The sequence below is a fragment of the Schistocerca serialis genome, chromosome 4 (genome assembly GCF_023864345.2).
Source record: "Schistocerca serialis cubense isolate TAMUIC-IGC-003099 chromosome 4, iqSchSeri2.2, whole genome shotgun sequence".
NCBI lineage: Eukaryota > Metazoa > Arthropoda > Insecta > Orthoptera > Acrididae > Schistocerca > Schistocerca serialis.
The window spans coordinates 638,131,639-638,158,006 of NC_064641.1; the positions used below are offsets into that span (position 1 = coordinate 638,131,639).

The window sequence follows — 26,368 nt, forward strand, 5'->3', positions numbered from 1 at the left end:
TCTGGCAAAATTTGTTCTTGTCAGATCCTGCACAGATAGATAGGTCAAATGTGCTGCTGTATATAAATCTGGAACTTGTATGAAAAGACAATGTGGTGCCATTCACATGCCCCACTACATTGTTGGCTGCACCAAATGTCAGTGTACATGTCTCTGTTGCCATACCAATGTTAAGTGCCAACATTGGTCACCAAACTGACTGTTCATGATAACCCAGATTCCTTCACACAGTCTGTGTGGATACTTGCTTTGGTGCAGACAAGATATTTTCCTGACTGCACAGCCATGTAACATATTCTCAGGCACCAGTCACCTGGGGCCATTGATATCCTGCACAGCAAAGAGTATGGCCCTCCTGAATCCATCAGTTCCATAACTGCATGTGGGCTCCCTATAAACATGAGCAGCAATATGGCAGAACAATAAATTGCAGTCACAATTGACCACAATCCTGCTGCTGTTAAATTCTGACAAGAGCTGTTAGACATTTCTCCTTGGGGCATAATGTGATTTCACAAACAACCAACATTCAAATTCTGAATGAGAAGTCAACTGCTTAATCTTTCCTAACAACCAGAATGTACAGGGCTATTACAAATAATTGAAGCGATTTCATAAATTCACTGTAGCTCCATTCATTGACATATGGTCACGACACACTACAGATACGTAGAAAAACTCATAAAGTTTTGTTCGGCTGAAGCCGCACTTCAGGTTTCTGCCGCCAGAGCGCTCGAGAGCGCAGTGAGACAAAATGGCAACTGGAGCCGAGAAAGCGTACGTCGTGCTTGAAATGCACTCACATCAGTCAGTCATAACAGTGCAACGACACTTCAGGACGAAGTTCAACAAAGATCCACCAACTGCTAACTCCATTCGGCGATGGTATGCACAGTTTAAAGCTTCTGGATGCCTCTGTAAGGGGAAATCAACGGGTCGGCCAGCAGTGAGCGAAGAAACGGTTGAACGCGTGCGGGCAAGTTTCACGCGTAGCCCACCGAAGTCGATGAATAAAGCAAGCAGGGATCTAAACGTACCACAGCCGACGGTTTGGAAAATCTTACAGAAAAGACTAAAGCAGAAGCCTTACCGTTTACAATTGCTACAAACCCTGACACCCGATGACAAAGTCAAACGCTTTGAATTTTCGGCGCGGTTGCAACAGCTCATGGAAGAGGGTGCATTCAGTGCGAAACATGTTTTCAGTGATGAAGCAACTTTTTTTCTTAATGGTGAAGTGAACAGACACAATGTGCGAATCTGGGCGGTAGAGAATCCTCACGCATTCGTGCAGCAAATTCGCAATTCACCAAAAGTTAACGTGTTTTGTGCAATCTCACGGTTTAAAGTTTACAGCCCCTTTTTCTTCTGTGAAAAAAAACCTTATGGGACATGTGTATCTGGACATGCTGGAAAATTGGCTCATGCCACAACTGGAGACCGACAGCACCGACTTCATCTTTCAACAGGATGGTGTTCCAGCGCGCTTCCATCATGATGCTCGGCATTTCTTAAACAGGAGATTGGAAAACCGATGGATCGGTCGTGGTGGAGATCATGGTCAGCAATTCATGTCATGGCCTCCATGCTCTCCCTACTTAACCCCGTGCAATTTCTTTTTGTGAGGTTATGTGAAAGATTCAGTGTTTAAACCTCCTCTACCAAAAAACGTGCCAGAACTGCGAGCTCGCATCAACGATGCTTTCGAACTCATTGATGGGGACATGCTGGGCTGAGTGTGCGAGGAACTTGATTATCGGCTTGATGTCTGCTGAATCACTAAAGGGGCACATATCAAACATTTGTGAATGCCTAAAAAAACTTTTTGAGTTTTTGTATGTGTGTGCAAAGCATTGTGAAAATATCTCAAATAATAAAGTTATTGTAGAGCTGTGAAATCGCTTCAATCATTTGTAATGACTCTGTATATGGCATTACTGCTAATTACTTTGAGCAGGTCTATTGATATTCTAATCATCACCAAGTGAGGTGGTGCACTGGCTAGCACACTGGACTCACATTCGGAAGGATGATGGTGCAAACTCGCATCCAACCATCCTGATTTAGGTTTTCCATAATTTCTCTAAATCGCTTCAGGCAAATGCTGGGGTGGTTCCTTTGAAAGGGCATGCCCGATTTCCTTCCCCATTCTTCCCTAATCCAATGGGACTAATTACCTTGCTGTTTGGTCCCCTCAGAACACTGAATTTCAGAACACTGGATTCACAGTCCCATATTTACTCATTTACTTACTTAAGTTCCATCAGATACAACTATTCTCCTACCTTTGTTGATGATATTTTTACCTTTAGTGGCCTTCATTCATGTAGTAATATGATCCTTGCTAATTTCTGTCTCTTTGACAACACTTTCAAAAAGAATGGGTGTGTTGGTAACCAGAAAGTTTCAGTCTCTCTTTTTCATGTGGACTCTAAATTAGATGTTTGATGCAGTTGTCTGATGTTGCATTCAGTATCAGTTTTGCATGACAGTGTTCATTACCATGAGTAACATATTTGTAATTATTGAAAATGATACTAGGAAAAATGAAATCAGATTCAAGTTCACTTATTGTGGTGACTCTTCTCCACGCCAGTTCATATTCAGATTTATTTTCTATATCATTAGTCTTAATTTTTGTATTTCTTGTTAAAAAATTACCTAATCTATCCCTACCAGATGTAGTCCACATGTTAGCTTGAATTATAATTTATTTTGTGTAGAAAATTATACAATCTAGTTCCCCTATACAGCATACCACAGCAAACACCATGGATATTCCATTCTCTCACTCTCTCTCATCAAAAGTTGAAATGTCAGGATAAGGATTAGTGGCTCACACTTTTAACAATCTACATATTAAAACAAATATGGCAAGTAGTTATCACAGACAAATAAGCTGACTTCTTTGATGTATGTAACTATTCTCTGGAAAGGGGCCAGTAAATATCAGTAATAGAACATACAGTGACTCCTCAATATGTAATCAGGTAGACATTTTTAGAGAAAAAAATGATCCAAATTAATGGTATCCTGATGCTATGGCTTAATAAGTTCCACAAGGATGGTAATGATATAATCAATATTATGTATCTTGAATGGAAAATACTAGCTTGGCTTTAGAAATTACTGATTGTTTCATACTTCATTTCTCTGTGGCATACCGTATATCAATTGAGTGGCTCTTCTTTTTAATCACATATTCATGTCCTTGTCCATTTAGATTAGCAGTATAACATAACCTCACAGGACAGTCAGAAAGAGCAAAAATTATCAATTTCAAATAATATATTAAAACTACTCATGAAGTGCACATCGGGATTATTCTCATGAGAAACTAAGTAAAATTGTTACTTATTATCAAGTTATAATTTATTCAGATATGTTTTGTAGACTAAATTAATTATAAATTGTTCCAAAAAATTATCTCACAATGAATGTGAAAATAGAGATTTCTTTCCAAGTTTTGTTAGATTTTTCTTAAAGATTGATTCAACTGTTTTTAAAGATGTTAGTAAAAGACTAAATACTGAGTTTTTAAAGACATGCATCCTTATGTAAGAAACATGGCATTTTATACAGTGTTCATTTCATTTTCATACTTGTATATTCAACATATAAGACCACTTTACTTACTTCCTTTTGGAGCAAGTATATGTATGTTCCATCACTTGAAGAAATTCTTGATAGCACTTTCATATCTGTATGAAGACTATCAGTGTTTGAAAGTAGAATCATGAAACCATCATGTTTCATTGTCACACTTCGTTTCTGATCTAAACTATCAGTTAGCACTAGATCATAATCATTTATTGTTGGTTTACTGCAGACAGTTATTTCTGTACCAAGTTTTGTGGCTACTTCTGTAGAATTTGTCTCACAAATCAGATATAGTTTTGCCTAAAACATATTGACGTATGTTATTATTCATAAAACTTATGAACTTCCACACATACACACAGTTTATTTAGATCAGATGGTGGAATTAAATGACATGATAATGAAATAGTTCCACAGGCTTCTGCCTTCACGTAAAAATGAGCAATATTAAGAGACACAATTACTGGCCAATATTTACGTTCAGGAACTGAAATATTTACTACTGCTGACACAAACATAACAGTACCATAGCTTTTGGAACTGTTAGTACTTTCTTCCTTGGGAAAGAGAGGACAAGGTTGGAGAAGGTTGAAAAGGAGGGGCAGATATCTCAGATGCCAGGATGAGATGGACACAAATGTTGTGGTGACAAGGGGAGGCAAAGATCTTCATCTCTCTTTGTCCTCAAAACAGGTGGTATGCTCTCATTCCAGGATCTGAGTCAACTGATCTTCCTGCTCAACCTTTCCCAATACATCGCTCCCTCCTCTCCAAGGAAATGTTGTTAGTGAAACCAAAAGCTAAGGTAGCATCATGTGTTTTTATGTGTGTTTGTAAGAAGTACTATTTCATACCTTCTCATAATTTTACAGTCAACAATAGTATTGTTATACAAATCAACCCAGAACTGCACTAAAACATTTTGAAAAATCATGAAAAAATACAAATTTTACAGTAATTCTGCATGCACTGGTTCTCCTAAATACAAGGTCAGCATCAACCACTGAGCCATGTGATTAAGCTGTACTCAACTGGACTTTAAGAAATTGTAAAGCATGATTACGTCTTTTTGCCAATTGACTTGGCACTTATGTTAAAAAGTTATCTAGCTATTTTTGAATTTCTCAAACAATTTCCAGTTGGTTTTGAATGTCATAAATCTGTTATATTTTCCCATTGTTTCTTTCTTTCTTCTTATTTATTTTTTTACAGAGAAAGTTATTTCATGATTCACAATTTGCTCTATAAGTCAGCTATCTATCAGCTGGAGAACATTGTTCTCAACACTTTTCAGTGTATTATTATCTTCAGTGATAGGCATTGATGTTATTCTTACATGTTTTCTGATTTTGTTTACCGACCTATCACTATGTCATCATCATTGCCTTGCCTTATATCTTTGAATCCAGCAGTGAATTTCCTTAGTACATATGCTACTCATTTTCCTATTCTCTATTTCATTTTCATCACCACAATCACCATTAGAATTATGTCTTTCATACCAGTCTGTTTTTTTGTCTGTGTTAGGTCTCAAACCTGATGTTAATTTCGTTTTCAGATATCTAAAAACTTTAGTTCTGAAAATTTTATACGGATCAACAAAAGCACTCAGGGCCATTTGTACCTTTTAAATACTTCTCTTGCATATATGAAGGTGGTTTGAAAAGTTCTCGAAATCACCATGAGACGTCAGCGCTAGCGCAACGAGTTGTTCACGTGATATTCATTGGACTGTTGCCGGTAAACACATGCTACGTCAGTGCTCTTGGAAGAGGGCTGTGGTGGTGACATGGCTCTGTGGCCCATCTAGTGATTTGTGAAGATGGAAAAAAACGAGATTTGAGCAGTGATTAAGTACTTTGTAAAGAACGGTGTGAAAGCATAGGACATTCATGCCAATTTCCAGAATACACTGGGGGACTCTGCTCCTTCATATTCAACTGTTGCCAAGTGGACAAATGAATTTAAATTAGGTTCGGAGAGCTTAGATGATGATCTGTACAGTGGTCGGCCAAGATGTGTCACTCACTACAAAATCATTGCAAAGGTTCACAAAAGGGTCTTGGAGGATTGCTGACTGAAAGTGCGTGAAATTGCTCACACTTGCCAGATGTCATCTGAAAGGGTATATCACATTTTAACTAAAGAGTTAGAAATGAAAAAATTATCTGCAAGATGGGTGCCGCGACTCTTGACGCTGGATCAAAAACGCATGAGAATGGACATATCAGAATAATGTTTAGCCTGTTTTAGGAGAAACAAACCAGATTTTTTGTGCCAGTTTGTGACCACAGATGAAACTTGGGTGCACTACTATACCACAGAGACAAAACAACAGTCAAAGCAGTGGAAACATGCTAATTCTCTGACATCAAAGAAAATGAAGACAATTCCGTTGGCAAGAAAGGTCATGGCATCAGTGTTCTGGGATGCGAAGGGGATTCTGTTTGTAGATTATCTCCCTGCTTGGCAAACAATTACTGGACAATACTATGCTAATCTCCTCGACAAATTGCAACAAAAGACATGCAAAACAGGGCCAGGCTTAGCAAGGAAGAAAGTCATCTTCCATCAAGACAATTTGCACCTGCACACGTGTGCCATCACCATGGCAAAATTAAATGAACTAAGGTATGAATTGTTGCCACACCTGGATTATTCACCTGATATGGCTCCATCAGTGTTGCTCTCTTCCCAAAACTGAAAATTTTTCTTGGTGGAGGAAGATTCACTTCAAATGAAGAATTGATAGCTGGAGTTGACAACTATTTTGCAGGCTTGGAGGAAACTCATTTTCAAAGTGGGATCAAGGCACTGGAACATTGTTGGACCAAGTGCATTAATCTACAAGGAGGCTACATTGAAAAACTAAAAAAGTTTCAGTGATGTAAGTACATTTTTTCTACTCCGTTCCAAGAACTTTTCAAACCATCATCTTATCAAGTTGTCCTCAGCTGCCCTAAGCATGAAAACTCATCATTTGATTGTACAGATTCTTTCTTAATTTGTAAACTTTTCTTTTTGTTATGTTGCTTTTATATTATTTTCATCTTATTTTAACTGATTTTCTTGCACAACATCTTGAACATGACAAAAGTCACCATATGCTGGGTTCCATGACTGCTTCCAACTATTCAAAAGGCTCACCAAACCGAAGTAGTTGAGGGAAGGTTTTGGCTGTATCAAGTCAATAGAAAATTTTTTGGAAATTTGAGGTAAGGTCTTACGGGACCAAACTGCTGAGGTCATCGGTCCCTAAGCTTACACACTACTTAATCTAACTTAAACTAACTTATGCTAAAAACAACACACACAGACACACCCGCACCCGAGGAGGACTCAAACCTCCAATGGGGGGAGCTGTGCAGACTGTGACAAGGCACCTCAGACCGCTTGGCTACCCTGCACGGCTCAAGTCAATAGAGATAACTGCTTTAGTCAGGAAGCTGTCCAAGAGAATGTTGTTGCTCCATAACAACAACCCTACTTATTTATTCCTCTGATGAAGAAACCATTGCTCAGTGGGCATTTCCAGAATAGCAACAAGTTGTATTTTGAAAGGGAACATTTGCTGAACAGCTAAAAGGCAGACTTCTACAACTGAGGTCTGTGCCATGTTGTTCATTGCTGATAACCATGTGCCCCATTGAAGGGTCAATATGTAGACAAATTCCATCACCAACTTTCATAGCTACAGATTTATTTTTCAAGGTCATAATGACAACTTTATGACTAGTTCTCATGATTACACAGCTACACAGCACACACCTACAAATATACTGATTATTTAATAGGCAGTTACCCAGGCTGGCTGAATGGGTAAGAGGAAAGGAGTGCAGCAAATGGGAGAGGTATGAGTGTGTGGAGCAAGAAAAAGTTAGGTAGATTTTGGAAGGCAGGAGAGGGTGACATGTTGCTCTCAGCATCAGTACCAAAATTAGGATTGAATTAAAGGGCAATTATCAGCAAACTGAGAAGGGAGGATGTGAGACAGAAGAATATGTAGATTACATTTACAGGAAACAAAGTACAAGGGCTGAACAGGGGAAGCATAGGATGGAAAATCACTGAAGAGGAATGGATTTAGTGTAAATTTAGGCCAAGGGGATAGCAAGAATGGGAGGTGAACTGGAGGGATATTTCTAACCTATGTAACTCAGAGGAACTGCTGCTCTAGAGGTGAGGAGGGGAAAGACAGGGAGGGAGTTGCTCTAAATGAAATGTATACAGATGCAGCTGTTGAAATCATTGATTTTTGGAATGTGGTATGTTCAGCAACTGGGAGAAACATCTTCATCAACTAAGTAGTTAACCATATGGGTAGCCACAGTTTGGCAGTGGGCACGCTTCAGGTAGACAGCTAATTTAACTTTCATACTCACACAGAATACTGTACAGTAATTGCAGGACAGTTGTAATATCATATGGTTGCTTTTGCACATGGCTATACCTTTGATAAGATAGGAAATGCCTGTGACTGGACTGCAGTAGAAGATGGTGGGTTGGTGTATGGTGCAGGACTTGCACCTATGTTGCTACAGCAGAATTACCTGTTGAGGGCAAAACTGTGAGTGGGAATGACATAGGGATGGATTAGGATATCACATAGGCAGAATGGGGATGTTGTTGTTGTTGTGGTCTTCAGTCCTGAGACTGGTTTGATGTAGCTCTCCGTGCTACTCTATCCTGTGCAAGCTTCTTCATCTCCCAGTACCTACTGCAACCTACATCCTTCTGAATCTGCTTAGTGTATTCATCTCTTGGTCTCCCTCTACGATTTTACCCTCCACGCTGCCCTCCAATACTAAATTGGTGATCCCTTGATGCCTCACAACATGTCCTACCAACTGATCCCTTCTTCTAGTCAAGTTGTGCCACAAACTTCTTTTCTCCCCAATCCTATTCAATACCTCCTCATTAGTTATGTGATCTACCCATCTAATCTCCAGCATTCTTCTGTAGCACCACATTTCAAAAGCTTCTATTCTCTTCTTATCCAAACTATTTATTGTCCATGTTTCACTTCCATACATGGCTACACTCCATACAAATACTTTCAGAAACGACTTCCTGACACTTAAATCTTTACTTGATGTTAACAAATTTCTCTTCTTCAGAAACGCTTTCCTTGCCATTGCCAGTCTACATTTTATATCCTCTCTATTTTGACCATCATCAGTTATTTTGCTCCCCAAATAGCAAAACTCCTTTACTACTTGAAGTGTCTCATTTCCTAATCTAATTCCCTCAGCATCACCTGACTTAATTCGACTACATTCCGTTATCCTCATTTTGCTTTTGTTGATGTTCATCTTATATCCTCCTTTCAAGACACTATCCATTCCGTTCAACTGCTCTTCCAAGTCCTTTGCTGTCTCTGACAGAATTACAATGTCATCGGCGAACCTCAAAGTTTTTATTTCTTTTGCATGGATTTTAATACCTACTCCGAACTTTTCTTTTGTTTCCTTTATTGCTTGCTCAATATACAGATTGAATAACATCGGGGATAGGCTACAACCCTGTCTCACTCCCTTCCCAACCACTGCTTCCCTTTCATGTCTCTCGACTCTTATAACTGCCATCTGGTTTCTGTATGCTGATTTTGATGTTACTAAATGTAAGGGTAGTGTTGCAGATCTGGAAAACTTACTCTTAATAAGACAATACAATTTACATCATGTCAATAACAGGCCCACAAGAAACAAAGCATGTTTAGATAACATCTTTGTAAACTTCAAGACCACTGAAAACACATGCGATGTTGTAGTGCCCCCATTCTCTGACCATGACTCTGTATCTCTAAATTATGCAAGTAAAATTCCCCTCAATAGGAGCAATGCAAACAGACATGTCCCAATAGTTGTGATTACCAGACCTGTAACTGAGGATAAAATTAACACATCTCATAATTCCCTTGCTGACAGAGACTGGTTTGGCCATTGTAGTGTCGATGGATATTACACATCAAGTAATGACCTGCCAGCCAAAATAATATTTGATAGATTTTTTAATGCATTCTTGACCCTATTTAACCATAGTATTCCCATAAAGAAAATCAAAATAATGGACAGCAGCCACAAATCCATATCTCAAAACAGACAAAATATATGGTACACTACACAGCTGACAGATCTAAAGAAACAAGTTTTGTTACTGTACAACATATACAATAGTATGAAGTCTGACTATGGCAAATCAGCCTATGTGGAATGCAGGAATGAATACAAAAAAGACATCCTGCAAGCCAAAAAAACCTACAATGCCAACAGCATACATAATTCCACCAATAAATGCAAAACAGCTTGGAAAGTAATTAATAGTGCTGCCACAGATACTAAAAAACATTCAATGAGTTTTTTATTAATTCAGTGAAAGAAATAGGAGACGCAATTATCAAACCAGACATTAGTCCATCAGAGTTACTCTCCCAAAATTGGGGTAGACAGTCACTAAGTACAAGCATGCTAACCTTCTCCGAAGTATCACCTAGATTTGTACAAGGGGTCATAAAACAACTGAAATCATCTGATAGCTTAGATATATATTGCATATCATGCAACCTGCCAAAAAAAGTGTATGATTGCATTCTGTACCCTTTAACCCATTGCATAAACAAGTGCTTACTTGAGGGATATTTTCCTGATGAGTTAAAACTGTCTAGGATCGTCCCAGTATACAAAAAGGAAGATAAAGGCTCTCCATCTAGTTAAAGGCCTGTTTCAATAGTACCCGCATTCTCCAAGGTAATAGAATGCATCATGTACCAACAATTATCAGCTCACTTTGAGAATCTAGGAATAATTAATGCTACACAATACGGGTTTAGGAAGAATTTGTCGACCATTGATGCAATCAACATGGTAGTCAGTTACATCCTCAAAGTTTTTGAGAACAAAGGCTTTGCTCAGGTCTCATTCTGTGACTTAAGCAAGGCCTTCGACTGTGTTGAGCACATGCCACTACTAGAGAAACTAGAATTCTACGGCATCAAAGAAAACAGTCTCAGACTATTAAAAGCTTATCTCAACAACCGTAAACAGGTAGTTTGTGTTGGTAAGGAAACGTCAAACATAGAAAATGTTAAAGTAGGTGTGCCTCAGGGATCTGTACTGGGCCCCTTCCTGTTTCTGATAATGATCAATGACCTCACCTCATTTATTAGATCCACCACTGTATTGTATGCAGATGATATGACTTTTCTTCATAGCAGTAACAATCTTAATGATCTTAAAGCCTGTGCTAAAAACACACTCACTCACACAACATATTGGTTCAGAGCAAATGGTTTCCTGCTAAATGAAAATAAAACTCAGCAGATAATCTTCTCTCTAAGAGACAAGCCACTATCTGATAACCCTAGTTCTGTTAAATTCCTGGGAGTTTATGTAGACAAAAAGTTATCCTGGGGCCAACATGCAAACTACACTCCTGGAAATTGAAATAAGAACACCGTGAATTCATTGTCCCAGGAAGGGGAAACTTTATTGACACATTCCTGGGGTCAGATACATCACATGATCACACTGACAGAACCACAGGCACATAGACACAGGCAACAGAGCATGCACAATGTCGGCACTAGTAGAGTGTATATCCACCTTTCGCAGCAATGCAGGCTGCTATTCTCCCATGGAGACGATCGTAGAGATGCTGGATGTAGTCCTGTGAAACGGCTTGCCATGCCATTTCCACCTGGCGCCTCAGTTGGAACAGCGTTCGTGCTGGACGTGCAGACCGCGTGAGACGACGCTTCATCCAGTCCCAAACATGCTCAATGGGGGACAGATCCGGAGATCTTGCTGGCCAGGGTAGTTGACTTACACCCTCTAGAGCACGTTGGGTGGCACGGGATACATGCGGAAGTGCATTGTCCTGTTGGAACAGCAAGTTCCCTTGCCGGTCTAGGAATGGTAGAACGATGGGTTCGATGACGGTTTGGATGTACCGTGCACTATTCAGTGTCCCCTCGACGATCACCAGTGGTGTACGACCAGTGTAGGAGATCGCTCCCCACACCATGATGCCGGGTGTTGGCCCTGTGTGCCTCGGTCGTATGCAGTCCTGATTGTGGCGCTCACCTGCACGGCGCCAAACACGCATATGACCATCATTGGCACCAAGGCAGAAGCGACTCTCATCGCTGAAGACGACACGTCTCCATTCATCCCTCCATTCACGCCTGTCGCGACACCACTGGAGGCGGGCTGCACGATGTTGGGGCGTGAGCGGAAGACGGCCTAACGGTGTGCGGGACCGTAGCCCAGCTTCATGGAGATGGTTGCGAATGGTCCTCGCCGATACCCCAGGAGCAACAGTGTCCCTAATTTGCTGGGAAGTGGCGGTGTGGTCCCCTACGGCACTGCATAGGATCCTACGGTCTTGGCGTGCATCCGTGCGTAGCTGCGGTCCGGTCCCAGGTCGATGGGCACGTGCACCTTCCGCCGACCACTGGCGACAACATCGATGTACTGTGGAGACCTCACGCCCCACGTGTTGAGCAATTCGGCGGTACGTCCACCCGGCCTCCCGCATGCCCACTATATGCCCTCGCTCAAAGTCCGTCAACTGCACATACGGTTCACGTCCACACTGTCGCGGCATGCTACCAGTGTTAAAGACTGCGATGGAGCTCCGTATGCCACGGCAAACTGGCTGACACTGACGGCGGCGGTGCACAAATGCTGCGCAGCTAGCGCCATTCGACGGCCAACACCGCGGTTCCTGGTGTGTCCGCTGTGCCGTGAGTGTGATCATTGCTTGTACAGCCCTCTCGCAGTGTCCGAAGCAAGTATGGTGGGTCTGACACACCTGTGTCAATGTGTTCTTTTTTCCATTTCCAGGAGTGTATATTAGTAGTAAGCTATCTAGAGTAATTTATTTATTAAGGCAACTCAGAAATTGTGTACCTGAAACATACATCAGATCATCTTATTTTGGATTTTTCCAAAGTATAATATCCTATGGCATTATCTTGTGCGGTAACTGTAGTCATATACATGACATCCTATTATTGCAGAAGAAAGCCATTAGGATAATTACAAATTCTTCACATAAGGCTCACTGCAAACCCTTATTTACTGAACAAAAAATTATGACAGTAATAAACCTCTATATATACAATGTCTTAGTCTTTACAAAGAAGAACCTACAAGATGTGAAATGTAGAGAAAATGTGTATTCTTACAACACAAGGGAAACACATATACATGCCTTACCACAGATGATCAAAATCAATAAATAGCTATGAAGTCACAGGGCACAAACTATTTAATAAGCTGCTACATGCTGTATAGGATCTTCCTGAATATACATTCAAAGAAAGACTGCATGAATGGTTTATTGCCCACCCATTTTATGATATCAATGAATTCTTCAACTGTAAAATGCAGTGATCCAACAGATGACCCAATGTACATTTATTGTAATATAAGCTAAAATATTTCAGTAGGCAATACCTTATCACACTGTATTATAAATTGTAACTTCATTTGACATTGTCAATTGCTGTAATGGCCTAAAGACAATAAAATCTTTATTATTATTATTTATTATTATTATTATGTTAGATTGGTTACTGATGCTACAATGGCTGGTCATCAAGATTTAAGTGAGTTTGAATGTGGTGTTATAGTCAGTGCATGAGGGGTAGCAATGAAGTGAGGATTTTCCTGTATGACCATTTCATGAGTGTACCTAGAAAATCAGGAATCTGGTAAAACATCAAATCTCTGACATCACTGCAGCCAGAAAAAGATTCTGTGAGAATGGGACCAATGCCAACTGAAGAGAATCATTCAACATGACAGAACTGCATTCCTTCAGCTAACTGCGGCAAATTTCAGTGCTGAGTCATCAAGAAGTGTCAGCATGTGAACCATTCAGTGGAACTTCATTGATATGGGCTTTCAAAGCCAAAGGCCCACTTGTGTACCCTTGATGACTGCATGACACGAAGTTTTACACATCACCTGGACCCCGCAACACCGACATCGGACTGCCAATGACAGGAAACATGTTACCTGGTTGGATGAGTCTCATTTCAAATTGTATTGAGCAGATGGACCTGTATAGGTATGGAGACAACCTCATGAATCCATGGACCCTGCGTGTCAGCAGGGGAATGTGCAGGCTTGTGGAGGCTCTGTAATGGTATGGGGCGTGTGGAGTTGGAGTGATATGGGGACCCTGATGTGTCTAGATATGAGTCTGGCAGGTGACACGTTTGTAAGCATCCTATCTGATCACCTGCATTCATTCATGTCCATTGTGCATTATGACGGACTTGGGCAATTCCAGCAGGACAATGCTCCACCCCACATTCCCAGAATTGTTACAGAGTGGCTTCAGGAACACTCTTCTGGGTTTAAACACTTCCGCTGGCCACCAAACTCCCCAGAAAATGAACATTATTCAGCATATCTGGGATGCCTTACAACGTGCTGTTCAGAAGAGATCTCCAGCTCCTCGTACTCTTAGGGATTTATGGAGAGGCCTGCAGGGTTCATGGTGTCAGTTCCCTCCAGCACTACTTCAGTACCAGTTTCTTTGGCTCTTCAGTGTGTGTGTATGTGTATGTGCATGCGTGCGTGTGTGTGTGTGTGTGTGTGTGTGTGTGTGTGTGTGTGTGTGTGTGTGTGTGTGTGAGAGAGAGAGAGAGAGACAGAGAGAGAGAGAGAGAGAGAGAGAGAGAGAGAGAGAGAGAGAGCGAGAGAGAGAGAGAGAGAGAGAGAGAGAGAGGAGTGAGTGTGTGAGTGAGTGTGTCTATATATCAGCATGTAAAATTTAACAGTGTTAACAATAACAGTCATGAAAGACATTGAACACAGAAATATTAAATCCATTCTGTTATGAAAAAGGTCACTGCTTACCCTAATCCATGTAGTATCAGAAAACCATTTTGAAACTGCTGAACTATATTTAGCTTTATCGCTCTCTGAGAAAACAGCAATTTTAAAGTTAGCCTGTCTAACACAATTTTCAACAAAAATTTGCAGACAAAGGCCAAGAGCTGTAACTGTATCTGTTAGAAAATTGTGATATGGTACGAAATTTTGGTAATTGCACAATGGCTCTTCATTTGGTGACTGACGTGGTACTGCTGCTGTCTCTGCACCAGAGAACTGCATCCCCTCACAGCCAACAGTTTTTAATGTTTCATCAACAACGACATATAGGACTTCACCTGAAATAAAGGAATATTTCTGTACATTGCACTTGGTATTAAATGATTACAATTTGTTGTACATAAATCATATAACATCACTGTTTAATTTCCCCTTAAACTGAAAGAATATTAGTTATGAAATACACAGAAGAAATATTACCTTACTGTATTATTAACAAATTAGGTGGATGCAAAGTCAGTACAGCTATAGAACAAACATAGAGAGGTGAAGATGCCAACCATCAGCCTGTTTATGGATACAGTGGGGAGGGGGTCAATATTCCTGGGGCCCACTCCACATGGGGGCCCAAGTCCTCAAGGGTTTGGACCCTCAGGGTGCTCAGTTGGCAAATACCAGACTAATATTGTAACATAAATTTTGCGTCATATTTTATTTTAAAATGTTTCCCAAGATGGAAAACATGCATCAGTCATCGCTTCATAATTGTCAAGTCAGCAAAATTTACTTACACCTCCACCTACGTAAGGTTGCATGTGGCAGTTCACTATTATGTCAGCCGTTCTATGAATGAATAAAAGAATACATGCACTGTGCACTTTCTAATGGAAGAGTGTAAGTGCATGGATGTCACATGTTGAGAGTTACATTATTAGCAATAATGGTGCAGTGTTTCTAGTGTCATGTGACTATTGTTTGGTACTGTTACTGATGAGCACTGCATGCTTCAAGATGTTTTTAACAAACCAGTATTTGAAGTCAATAAAAATTTACCAATAAAAATATTTTATTTAGAAACTCCAAATTTTTGCACCCCTGACAAAGTAAGACGATTTTTGCTGGATTTCTTTCACCAGTTACCAGTTCATTTTTTAAAAAGTGATTATAACTGAGACTACAAAAATTGAAGAAAACTAGTTAATAGTACTGAAAAGCTGGTAGGTTTTTTCCATCCCTATTTTTTAGTTGTCTTCCTGTCAGTGGCAGATAGGATCTGCCTAATACCAAAGTAAAGAATTACTGTAATTATGCTGACCCTGGGATTCCTCTTGTTATTCCTCAAAAATATCTTGCTGTTCCTCAAAAGATCACCATCCTCCCACACACCTGATATCTATGAGCTGCACGCAGACTGAGGGTACTACTGGAGAGTAGTAACATTGCAACATCTATTGTTTCGAACATAGCCATACCAAGAGCTGACTGCAGTGTGCCTCCATCCCTTCTCAAGACCTTTGAATTTTTAACATGAACAGCAATTTGTTTCACAAACTTTTGACAGCTATGAGATTGGTGTGGAAGAGTCGAAGCTTGATTTAAGTGGTATTAACATTATGGAATTGAAACAGAAGTCTGGGGAATGAAGAGCAAAAAAGGAGAAAGAGGAGAAAGAGAAAACAGTGAAACAAGTTTATTCAGCCTGGTATTTGTTTCTAACTCAATGTACAGTGCTAAAGAAAACAATAAAAACTAGTCACCTGATGTTCAAGCTGCAGGAGTGGAAAAAAGTTCAAGCTTCCTTTGAAAATTACACTGAAGTTGAACCAGTAAATCTGTCTGGCAGCAACATTTTGGTCCTGCCTGAGATCAGTATTTGATGGTACATTTCAAAAGTCATCATCGCTGGAAATACTGCCAACATACATGAACTAACAGTGGATAGCACTCTATTATTTCCTGTGTGTTGATTCATTATACTGGGATTGATGGTGAGTGACCAAGAGCTACAGTGCACTTTCATGAAACCTTGTTACTTCCATGTGACTTTTCTACCACAGCAGATGATTGCCATGAAGCAGTTGTTGTTAAAACTCTACAAAATGGCCAAAACTTCTTTCCCCAACACCACCCTTTCCTTGCACAAATGTGTGTCCTTCTTTCCCTTTCCTCACAAATCTTTAAGAAGCTGAGCTCACTGAAATGTTAAAAGATTAAATAACTTGCCCCACTTTCTTTTATCTCCATGACATTCCTGCTCAGAACTCATCAATAGAATTCAAAAGTCTTTGTGTCATCTGTAACTGTTGTCACCCTAGGTGATCTACCACCATGTTGAACTAAACTAGCTATTATGAAGTGAATAGTTTATTATGAATTATGTCTCTTTAAAAATATTTTGATGAAATCTTGCTACTTCTGTGTGTCTTCTCCACCACAGCAAATGATTAGTATGAAGTATAAACTGAGTGAGTTGCCAACACTGCAGGAAATTTTCCCATTGCACTGTTCCTCACACAGGGCATCCAACTTATTCCTTCCTCTACTCACTGTGCTCACCTCATCTCAGGAATCAAAATAAACTGGAAAAGCTACTCATTAGTGCAATCAGTTATTGAGTTAATTTCCATGAATGATGAAGCATGATTTATATTTATAAGTGTGGCCTAAATGTTGATGATAAGTCATTTTTTACTGAGTGGTGTTGTGACACATAAACGCTGTCCAGGGCACCACATTTTCAAATATGTCCTTTGTAGTGATTGTCTTGCATTTTCATGTTTTTCATACTTTAAAATGCTTTTTTTAAAGAGAGATTCCTTCAACCATTTTTAGTGAAATTTGCATTTTTAGGTCATTTTTGCCAGTTGATTCACATTCTCATAAAATTTATTGTAATTAAGTCTCATTTCTAAAAGCTTGTTAATAATATTTATTCAAAACATACTGAAATAAAACACTGAACTACATTTATTGTGAAACTGCTACAGCTATTGCATCTAAGCTGAAAAAGTGCTGGACAAAAATGCCAACATCTTCTGAGAAATCTCATACTCTGAGGTACAAACTATTCCATAAATACAAATGAGTGGGATTTAACTGTCAAATCTTCCTCACTTCAAGTGTGCTCCTATCACATTAACTGATCTTGAATGTAGAATTTTGATGTATAAAATCCTGTAGGCTAATAAAAGATCTTTGTGTGTGTGTGTGTGTGTGTGTGTGTGTGTGTGTGTGTGTGTGTGTGTGTGTGTGTGCATTGTCTATTTTTGACAAACACATTGTTGGCCAAAAGCTTATTTTGTGACAATCTTTTTGTTGTGCCTATGTGCAATTCAGCATCTCTGCTATATAGTGAGTAGCAACTATCCTTTTCATAACATCTGGTCACAGTGATGTGAAATACAAGATGAGTACAAACAACTTAAGAAAGTTCCACCATATGTGTAGGAAAGAGAGAATCTTATTACTGTTGATGCTGGAATGCTGTGGTAGGAGACATGCAAGAAGCTGAAGTGACAGGAAGGCATAGATTAGAAAACACAAATCAAATAGGAAAAAGACCTTTCAATTTCTGCATGGAAAACAAACTGATGATCACAAATACATTATTTCAGAACCATCCACAAATAAGTTATACATGGATAAAACTGTGGGGTACAGGATGCTACCAAATTGATTACATAATGGTCAGAAACAGAGAAACCAAATCAAAGAGCGTAAATCTGGTATATGTAGTGATCAGAACATAATTGCATTGCAATACAAAATACAAGTGAAAAGACAGTGCAAATTCAAACCATCACTTAGTTCCACTAAGACAGACATAGAGGAACTAAGTGAAAAGTTTAAGCAGACTGTAAATCATTGTCTGGAGAGCTGTGTGCCTAATAAGTGGATAAAGGATGGAAAGACCAGCCATGGTTTTAATAATGAAATTTGGAAAATGCTGAGGGAGCAGAGGCTGTTGCACTCTTGGTTCAAAAGAGAATACACAAGTGATGACAAGCAAAGATTGGTAGAAATTCATGCTTCTGTGAAAAGATCTGTATGCAAAGCATACATCAACCACTATCACTCCTTAGCAAAAGATCTGCCAGAGAATCGTAGAAAATTCTAGTCCTATGTAAAATTGCTAAGTGGGTCTAAGGCTGCGATTTAATCCCTTGTTGACCAGTTTGGTATGGCAGTAGAAGATAGCAAAAGTTTTAAATTTTAGGTTTAAGAACACACTGCTGTTCGTGGTATGTTGTCTGATGTGACAGTATTTGCCTATCGATATTACAACAACCTCATTGCAGAGTAGCCTGCTGCCATGTCTTTGGAATGCCATCTATACTTACCATGGCAACCAGAAGCTTCTAAATGGTTCCCCAACAGCCCAGAGAGGGCAACCCCTGTATTGTCGAAACAATTTTTATTTATCTCATATGTTTAATATTTTTACGTATTTTATCTGACAATAGCTGTTCAACCAGCTAAGTTCCATGTATTTTTATTTTTCATTCTTGTCATTGTTCTTTTAATTACAGAATTTTTCATTGTTATTTGACTTTTAACCCATTGGTTAGTGCTGACATCATTCTGTCAAAACTGGGCGGAGCCTCCAGTACATAAGTAAGATGCGCACTGCTCTATCTAGCAGTGATTTACCACCAGAAGGAGGCTCCTGCTCGTACAGCACTTTGGTAATTCATCGTTTTTTAACTTTGTAATTTTATATAATTTTCTTTAATGTATGTAGCCCTCTGATCAGACTTTGTATTTGACTTGTAGGTCTGAAGATGACCACAGGTGTGGTCAAAACTGGTTACCAGAACAAATAAATTTGTAATCAAGACTGATTTTAATAGTAAGTATTAGTAATAAAATTGATCACTGTCTGCTCCCACGATGTATTCAAAAGTGATTAACATTTTTTTTCTGTTACTGTGGTAGGATTCAGTGAGGGAGACTTCAGATGGCATAACACCACAGTTTTCCAGGAATATTTTTTGGTTTTTCTGAACCATATGTCTTACTCAGATCAACTAGAGTGGCTTCTGCAGATACTTTTGATTCAAAACAGGTTCACTCAAAAGAAATAATGTTTCCAACAGCTTTGATTGCTGACAGTTGGGGCCTGAAATCGTACTGAGACTCCATTGAGATATTATTATCTGACAAATGCAGACATGTTAGCTATTGTATGCAACATTCAATTATTTTAGAAAATACTGTAACCAAAAAAACTGTACAATAATTATTAGTGCAAGACTTGTCCTCCTTTTTGTGTATTGGAATGACCATTGTCTTTCTAGACATTTTGGAAAATTAAAATAACTAAGGTACAACTGTACAATGTACTAAGAGAATGTGTCTGCAGCTCATGGTCTTGCTGTAGCATCCTTGTTTCCTGAGCATGGGGGATTTTCACCTGCCCCGAGATAACTGGGTGGCGTTGTGTCGTCTTCATCATCATCATTCAACCCCATTACAGTCGGAGGAAGGCAACAGCAAACCACTTCCATTAGGACCTTGCCTAGTATGGCAGTGCAGGTCTCCCTCATTGTTCCTCTACACTCTGTCAATAAGCATGGAACTTCATTTCCATTTCCACTAAGAGGATGTGCTCTGACCTTCTTTATGTTTTTAATTTCAAAGTTTGACTGACCAGAAATGTCTTCAAACTTCAAACAGCTCAGTTTTGGCAATGATTTAATGAATAATGTACTCATACTGCTTTCCAGGTACAAATTTTTGTAGAAACAGATAAAAATAAGTAGAGTTAGCATCTGGTTTTACCGGGAGGCAGTAAAATGGCCTTTGCATCATTAGCAGAAGACATGTTAATAGTAGGAGTAATATTAACTTCATTTGTAGCTTTTTCACACTTTCTTCTTCTACTTAATTTTGCATTAATGGTACTACAAGGAAATTTACATTTATTATAAGATTTTTAAATGTAGTCATCAATTGCCCTGCATTTGGCTAATCCAATTTCTGTTCTGTTTTGTCTTTTGAGGGTAATGTAAGCTGCTTCACCTAACACTACCACTCTTATGTGTGGTTTGGGCCTCGACCTCCTTACTTTAGTTTTGTTACATTAAGAAAGAAAAAAAAGCTGGTCAGTGTTTGTTATTCCATGAGAGAGAAGCAAAGTAGGCTTTTGCGACTGCCAGCCAGTCAAGTTTCAGCAATGAAATGTGTTCCTGTAACAAGCATATATATGTCAGAGGCTGCCTCATATCCTGTAGCCTGTCTTAGAATGTCTTGGACCAGTTACAAAAAATGGATCACTAAACCACAGATAGTTTGTTATACAATTCTATAGAAAGCACTTGATCTATATCTAACTGACTGCTTCAAACTGAAAGTTCTTTGCTTTTCGTAACCCAAATATTTGTGCAATGGAAGTTGTTCCTGATGTAACGTAACATATACTTCACTCTTCAACATAAAATTGCTTTAAATAATCTATGCCTTTTACATCACTTGTTTTACTTATATGAGCATCATTCAATAAGTAATGCCCCACATTTATTAAAAAACCATTAATATACATAGACAAACATCCTTGTTGGTGCTTCACATTTGTTATTTGTCCTGTGCACCGGTGAAGTTTTGAACTGTTCAGGCAGATGGCAGAGCCTAGTACAGCGTCAAAATGGTATCTGCATCTACATATGACTCACATTCCAAGCAGTGTGCTGTTACAGAATTCTTGTGTGCAGAAAAAGAAACCACGGTGAACATCCATAACTGTTTGTGTGCAGTGCTGAATCATGTGGATGCCATTATCTGTGCCGACCAGCACATCACAACTCAACAATTGGCTCTATGGTTGTCAGTCAGCATTGGAAGTGCATCTGCAATGATCGAGACTCTCGAATATTCAAAGAGGTGCTCATGATGGGTTCCACAAATGCTCACAACGGACCACAAGATTCAAAGAAAGATCATTTCATCTGAATTGTTGGAGAATTTTGAGACTGATGGAGAGGCCTCTCTGTCACAGATCATTATGGGGGACGACTGGGTGCACCATTTTGTACCTGAAATAAAAAAGCAGTCCACAGGGTGGCACCATTCTCATTCACCACAAAAGAAGAAATTCAAGACAACCTCTTCTGCTGGAAAAGTCAAGGTGACAGCCTTCAGGGATTATGATGGTGTCATTCTCATGGATGTGATGCCAAGAGGGTCAACCATCAATTCAGAGACGTTTTTGAAGACTCGAATAAACTCAAGAACCGTTTCCAATATGTTCGATTGGACAAGAATTCAGCAGAAATCTTGCTCCAACATGAAATGCACGCCCACACACAAGTCTGAGAACCCAGAAACACATTGCCAAATTGGGCTGGACATCATTGCCTCATCCACCCTACAGTCCAGACCTTGCACCCTCAAGACTTCCATCTCTTTGGGCTGCTTAAAAGCTTCTCTATGGGGAACACACTTTGAAGATGATGAGAGTGCCAGTCACGCAATGCAAACATGGCTATGCCTACAGGGCAACAGCTTTTACCAGCAGGGAATACATGCTCTTCCACGATGTTGGCATACAGCCATAGAACGTGATGGAGACTACATAGAAAAATAGGACATGGGCAAGACATGTTGATGTATATTGTCACCAAATTCTGACTCTTAACAATAAATATGTTCTGAGAAAAAAATTTGGGGCATTACTTATTGAATTACCCTCATATTTAATTTATCAGTTTCCATCATGTCATTTAAGATTTTACTTTTTGTTTCATGTTTTGAAATCATCCACTACATTACTAACACTTGTTGGAAGTCAGAACCACCTCTTATTCTTGGTGATGTAATAAGTTTCTGAGAGGCAGCTTTCATGAGCTATTCTCATGAAGCTTGGTATAAGATATCAATATATTATAAGCATGATTTATGTCTGAAGAGAAAGTGCAACCTGTGGCAGTGTCCAAATTCTATTCTGAGCCATTGAATCATGCTTAAAATTTGACTTCAGTATAATTTGAAACTGCATAAATAATAATTCGATATAACTTTTATGTTGAATTATTATTTATGCAGTTTCAAATGTATGGCTTTACTTGATGGCAGAAGAATGATATCACAAGCCACCATTATGAAAGTGTGTGCCTTAGCTGAGGGTGGCAGTTTTCAATTGAGCTACAACCGCTCTAGCAGAGTGATGCGAGTGACAGGTGATGGTTATCCTAAACAGGTTAGGATGGCACTGTGTATAATCAGTTCTGAGCAACAATAGGGTGGTAATACTGATGGCAGTCCCATCTAAAGGAAGCAAATATATGTATTTCTTTGAGCTAGAGGATGATAATAATAAACAAACACTACCCAAAGTTTTCATTTATAATTAAAACCTTTCATATCACATCAAACATTAGTACTTGTAATGCTGGACAAAGTAATAGCACACTTCATAATAATGCATTATCACTTCAATGTGCAATGGTCATTCAATAATTAAAGAGGCAAATTGGTCTTGAGAAAAAAGTGTTTATTTAAAAAAAAAAAAACAATACTTTTTCTACTTTTCAACATAATCCCCTTCAACATTTATGCACTTGTTCTGACGGGCTACAAGCTGTTTTATTCTGGCTGCAAAAAACCCTTGAACTTGAAGTTTGAACCAATTTCCCACTAACTTTTTCATGTCCTCATTTTCCTGGAACCTCTTCCCATGTCATGCCTCCTTCAGAGCACCAAACATATGGAAATCACTAGGTGCTAAATCAGGACTGTAAAAGGGATTAGGCAGTACTTCCCAGCCCATTTTGTCGATGGGTTCTCAGGTTAGTTGAGCAATATTATAAACGAGCATTATCTTGCTGGAAAACCACACCTCTCCTCTGAGATCCATGACATCTCTCTCTCATCATTGGCTTCACCTTGTTTAAAAGAAAATCTGAGTAATATCGTCTGTTCAATGTACACTGCCCTTCAAGATAATCACAAAAAACTGGGCCTTCAGCATCCGAAAACACCATCAACACGACTTTTCCTGCTGAGGGTTGGGTTTTGAATTTTTTTCTTGGCAGGTGAGTTGGTGTGCTTCCACTCCATGCTTTGTTTTTTTATTCTGGCTCATATCAGTGAACCCATGTTTCATCATAAGTTAAAATTTTGCTGAGGAAGTGCTCACCTTCTCTTTCATAATGTTCCTTTAGCTCTGTGCACACTCTCAACCTTGTTTCCTTGCACAGCCACATCAACTCCTTTGGGACCCATCTTGCACATGTTTTGTGGCACTTCAGCTTGTTACAGATAATGTTATGAACTGTACCAGTACTAACTTGAACCTTATCAACTATCATTTCCACAGTCACACCGCAATCAGCATGAATAATGTCAAAAACTTCCTGGCACATTAAAACTGTGTGCCGGACCGAGACTCGAACACAGGACCTTTGCCTTTCGCGGGCAAGTGCTCTACCAACTGATCTACCCAAGCACGACTCACGCCCCGTCCTCACAGCCTTACTTCTGCCAGTATCTCGTCTCCTACCTTCCAAATTTTACAGAAGCTCTCCTGCGAACCCTGCAGAACTAGCGCTCCTGAAAGAAAGGATATTGCGGAGACATGGCTTAGCCACAGCCTTGGGGATGTTTCCAGAATGAGGTTTTCACTCTGCAGTGGAGTGTGCGCTGATATGAAACTTCCTGGCAGATTAAAACTGTGCGCCGGACTGAGACTCGAACTCGGGACCTTTGCCTTTCACAGGCAAGTGCTCTACCAACTGAGCTACCCTAGGACAACTCAACAACTCACGTCCCGTCACGCCCCTCTGGTGGACGGGACTTTACTTGCGGCCAGGATGAATTTACTGTACCCCTTGCCACCAAACTTCCCAGATTTAATCCAAATGTTAATGCTCTTGGGTGCATGTTGATACTGACCTTCTGGTTTTCAAATGCAGACTTCTCCACACACTGACCAAAGCATCAGTGTTATCCAGTGATAGTTATTTTACAATATAATGTGGCACTGTACTAAGGAAACTACTGCATTAACTGACTCTGGCGATGGAAGCCTATGCAACTACAATATGTACTTTGATTTGTTCCACATTTCATAATGTTTTCTTTCTTGATGGATTAATGGAACATGAATGAATAAATGAATGAGAAATGTAGTTGTGCTTCTCTTGGAAATGACCCACATGAAGAAAGTCCTAAAACAGAAGATGAAAACATCACTCAAGTGCACAATACGTTAGCGTGCCGAGTGATTTAAATGTCTTGAATAGCTCATACCATACATTTAACAGAACAAATAATATTGTATAATGTAATTCAACAGATAAAAATTTTTTATCTATAAAATTACATTACATTTTCAAAAACTGATAATTTTCATTGATAGATAATTCAATGATTTACATGATGAATTCATTATGAGAAAGCTTTGTGGAAGGCTATAATAAAAACAAATTTCTCAGCAACATAGGAGTGTCGTTTAAAGTTATTTGATAATTTGACTTGTTATTGTGTATGACATGAGGCTCAATTACTTTACACAAAAAATGAAATGGCAATCAAGCAGGTCAGTAGAGGCCACTGACTCTGAACCAAAACTTGCAAAGTCCATTTCATCCACCAGGAAGATTATTACTAGTGTTCCCTCTTAAGAAAAGAGAATTATTCTTGCAAAGGACAAAACTAGGAAATGCTATGGAAGTCTTCTGGATCAAATAATTCAAAAACTTAAAGAAATTAAAGCAAAAGAAAAGAGACTAAATATTAACAGTCTTTGAATACCAACCTGTCTGACAAACTTTCTGTGGATCAATAATCACCTTCTGCAGTTTTGTTGGAAAACAGATATGTGAGAAATACCTGAAAGCACTCTTCATCAAGGCTGCCTGCAGAACGGAGTCCATCAGAGCAACCCAGTTATTGGTAAAATGAACTTTGGCTCCACTATCTGCAAAAAATTTGTTTAGTTATCTGCCAAGTATCAACTATGATTTAAAATAAGAGAGAAAAATTATTGCGGAAGAGAAAAAAAGTGTAAGATAACATTTCTCATCAAAATGCTTATACATATGTAGTTAAAGAAAGTTCTTATATGCTGTTTTATGACAAACACACTTCAAATATTTCAGATAAATTTTCATACCATCTATTTCCAACATTCCCTTAAAGACTCCTGTGTATTGATACCCATGTAAACGCAAATCCAAATACGCTTCCTTGCTATTGAGTAATGGCACAGTACTTTGTTTACCAGTCTGGGAAGCTTTATTCAGGCAAATAAATTCCTTCTCTGGTTTCTGGCAGACAAATATCTGACCAGACACAACTATTTGGTCACTTTCACAAATAATGAATTGTCCTTCTGTAAAGATCATCTCAACAAAGAAAGTGAGTTTCCCTGGAACAAAATATGCATTGTTTTAGTTTTTTATATTATTTCCAGATAACATTACTGAAAAATTTATCTGTGTACCTCATTGTTTGGTTTAAAAAAGTTACCATAAAATTCAAATATGAAATTCATTTACAGTCAATCTACAGTTCTGCTATCAACATTTGCTTCAAGTTAGTGAACATCCTTATAAAATCATGAAAAGTCAGGAAAGAATAACACAACAATATGGAAAGGATAGATTGCTACTCAGCAGATAGTGAAGGCATCAAATCACAGACAGGCAGAAAGAAAGAGAGTGCTAGAAATGTTTCATCTTTCAGACAAAGTACTTACTCAGAAGTTGGAAACTCACACACATTCACACAAGAATAACTCATGTACACAGTCACTGTCACCGGGCACTAAAGCCCGACTGTGTCTGATGCAAGCAGCAACCCAGCTGGGGTGGGTAGTGAGGTTAAGGACGAGATGTGGGGAGGAGAGGACGAGGGACAGCAGTGGAAGAGGCTAATGCTGCCTATGGGGGCAGGTTACCTCTTGTTGTAACCTGAGATGAGCA

At 39.2% G+C, this 26,368-nt stretch overlaps 1 protein-coding gene across 1 annotated transcript in view; it reads right to left on the minus strand.

Moving 5' to 3' along the window:
• Positions 1-26,368, minus strand: part of LOC126475487 (fatty acid synthase-like) — a 412,274-nt gene that overhangs the window by 131,828 nt on the left and 254,078 nt on the right. Inside the window, exons 17-20 of the mRNA XM_050103394.1 lie at positions 25,558-25,812; positions 25,201-25,362; positions 14,472-14,785; positions 3,637-3,900 (exon numbers count right to left, since the gene is read on the minus strand). Of these exons, the coding sequence (XP_049959351.1) occupies positions 3,637-3,900; positions 14,472-14,785; positions 25,201-25,362; positions 25,558-25,812 (995 nt within the window). The remainder of the gene's footprint in view (positions 1-3,636; positions 3,901-14,471; positions 14,786-25,200; positions 25,363-25,557; positions 25,813-26,368) is intronic.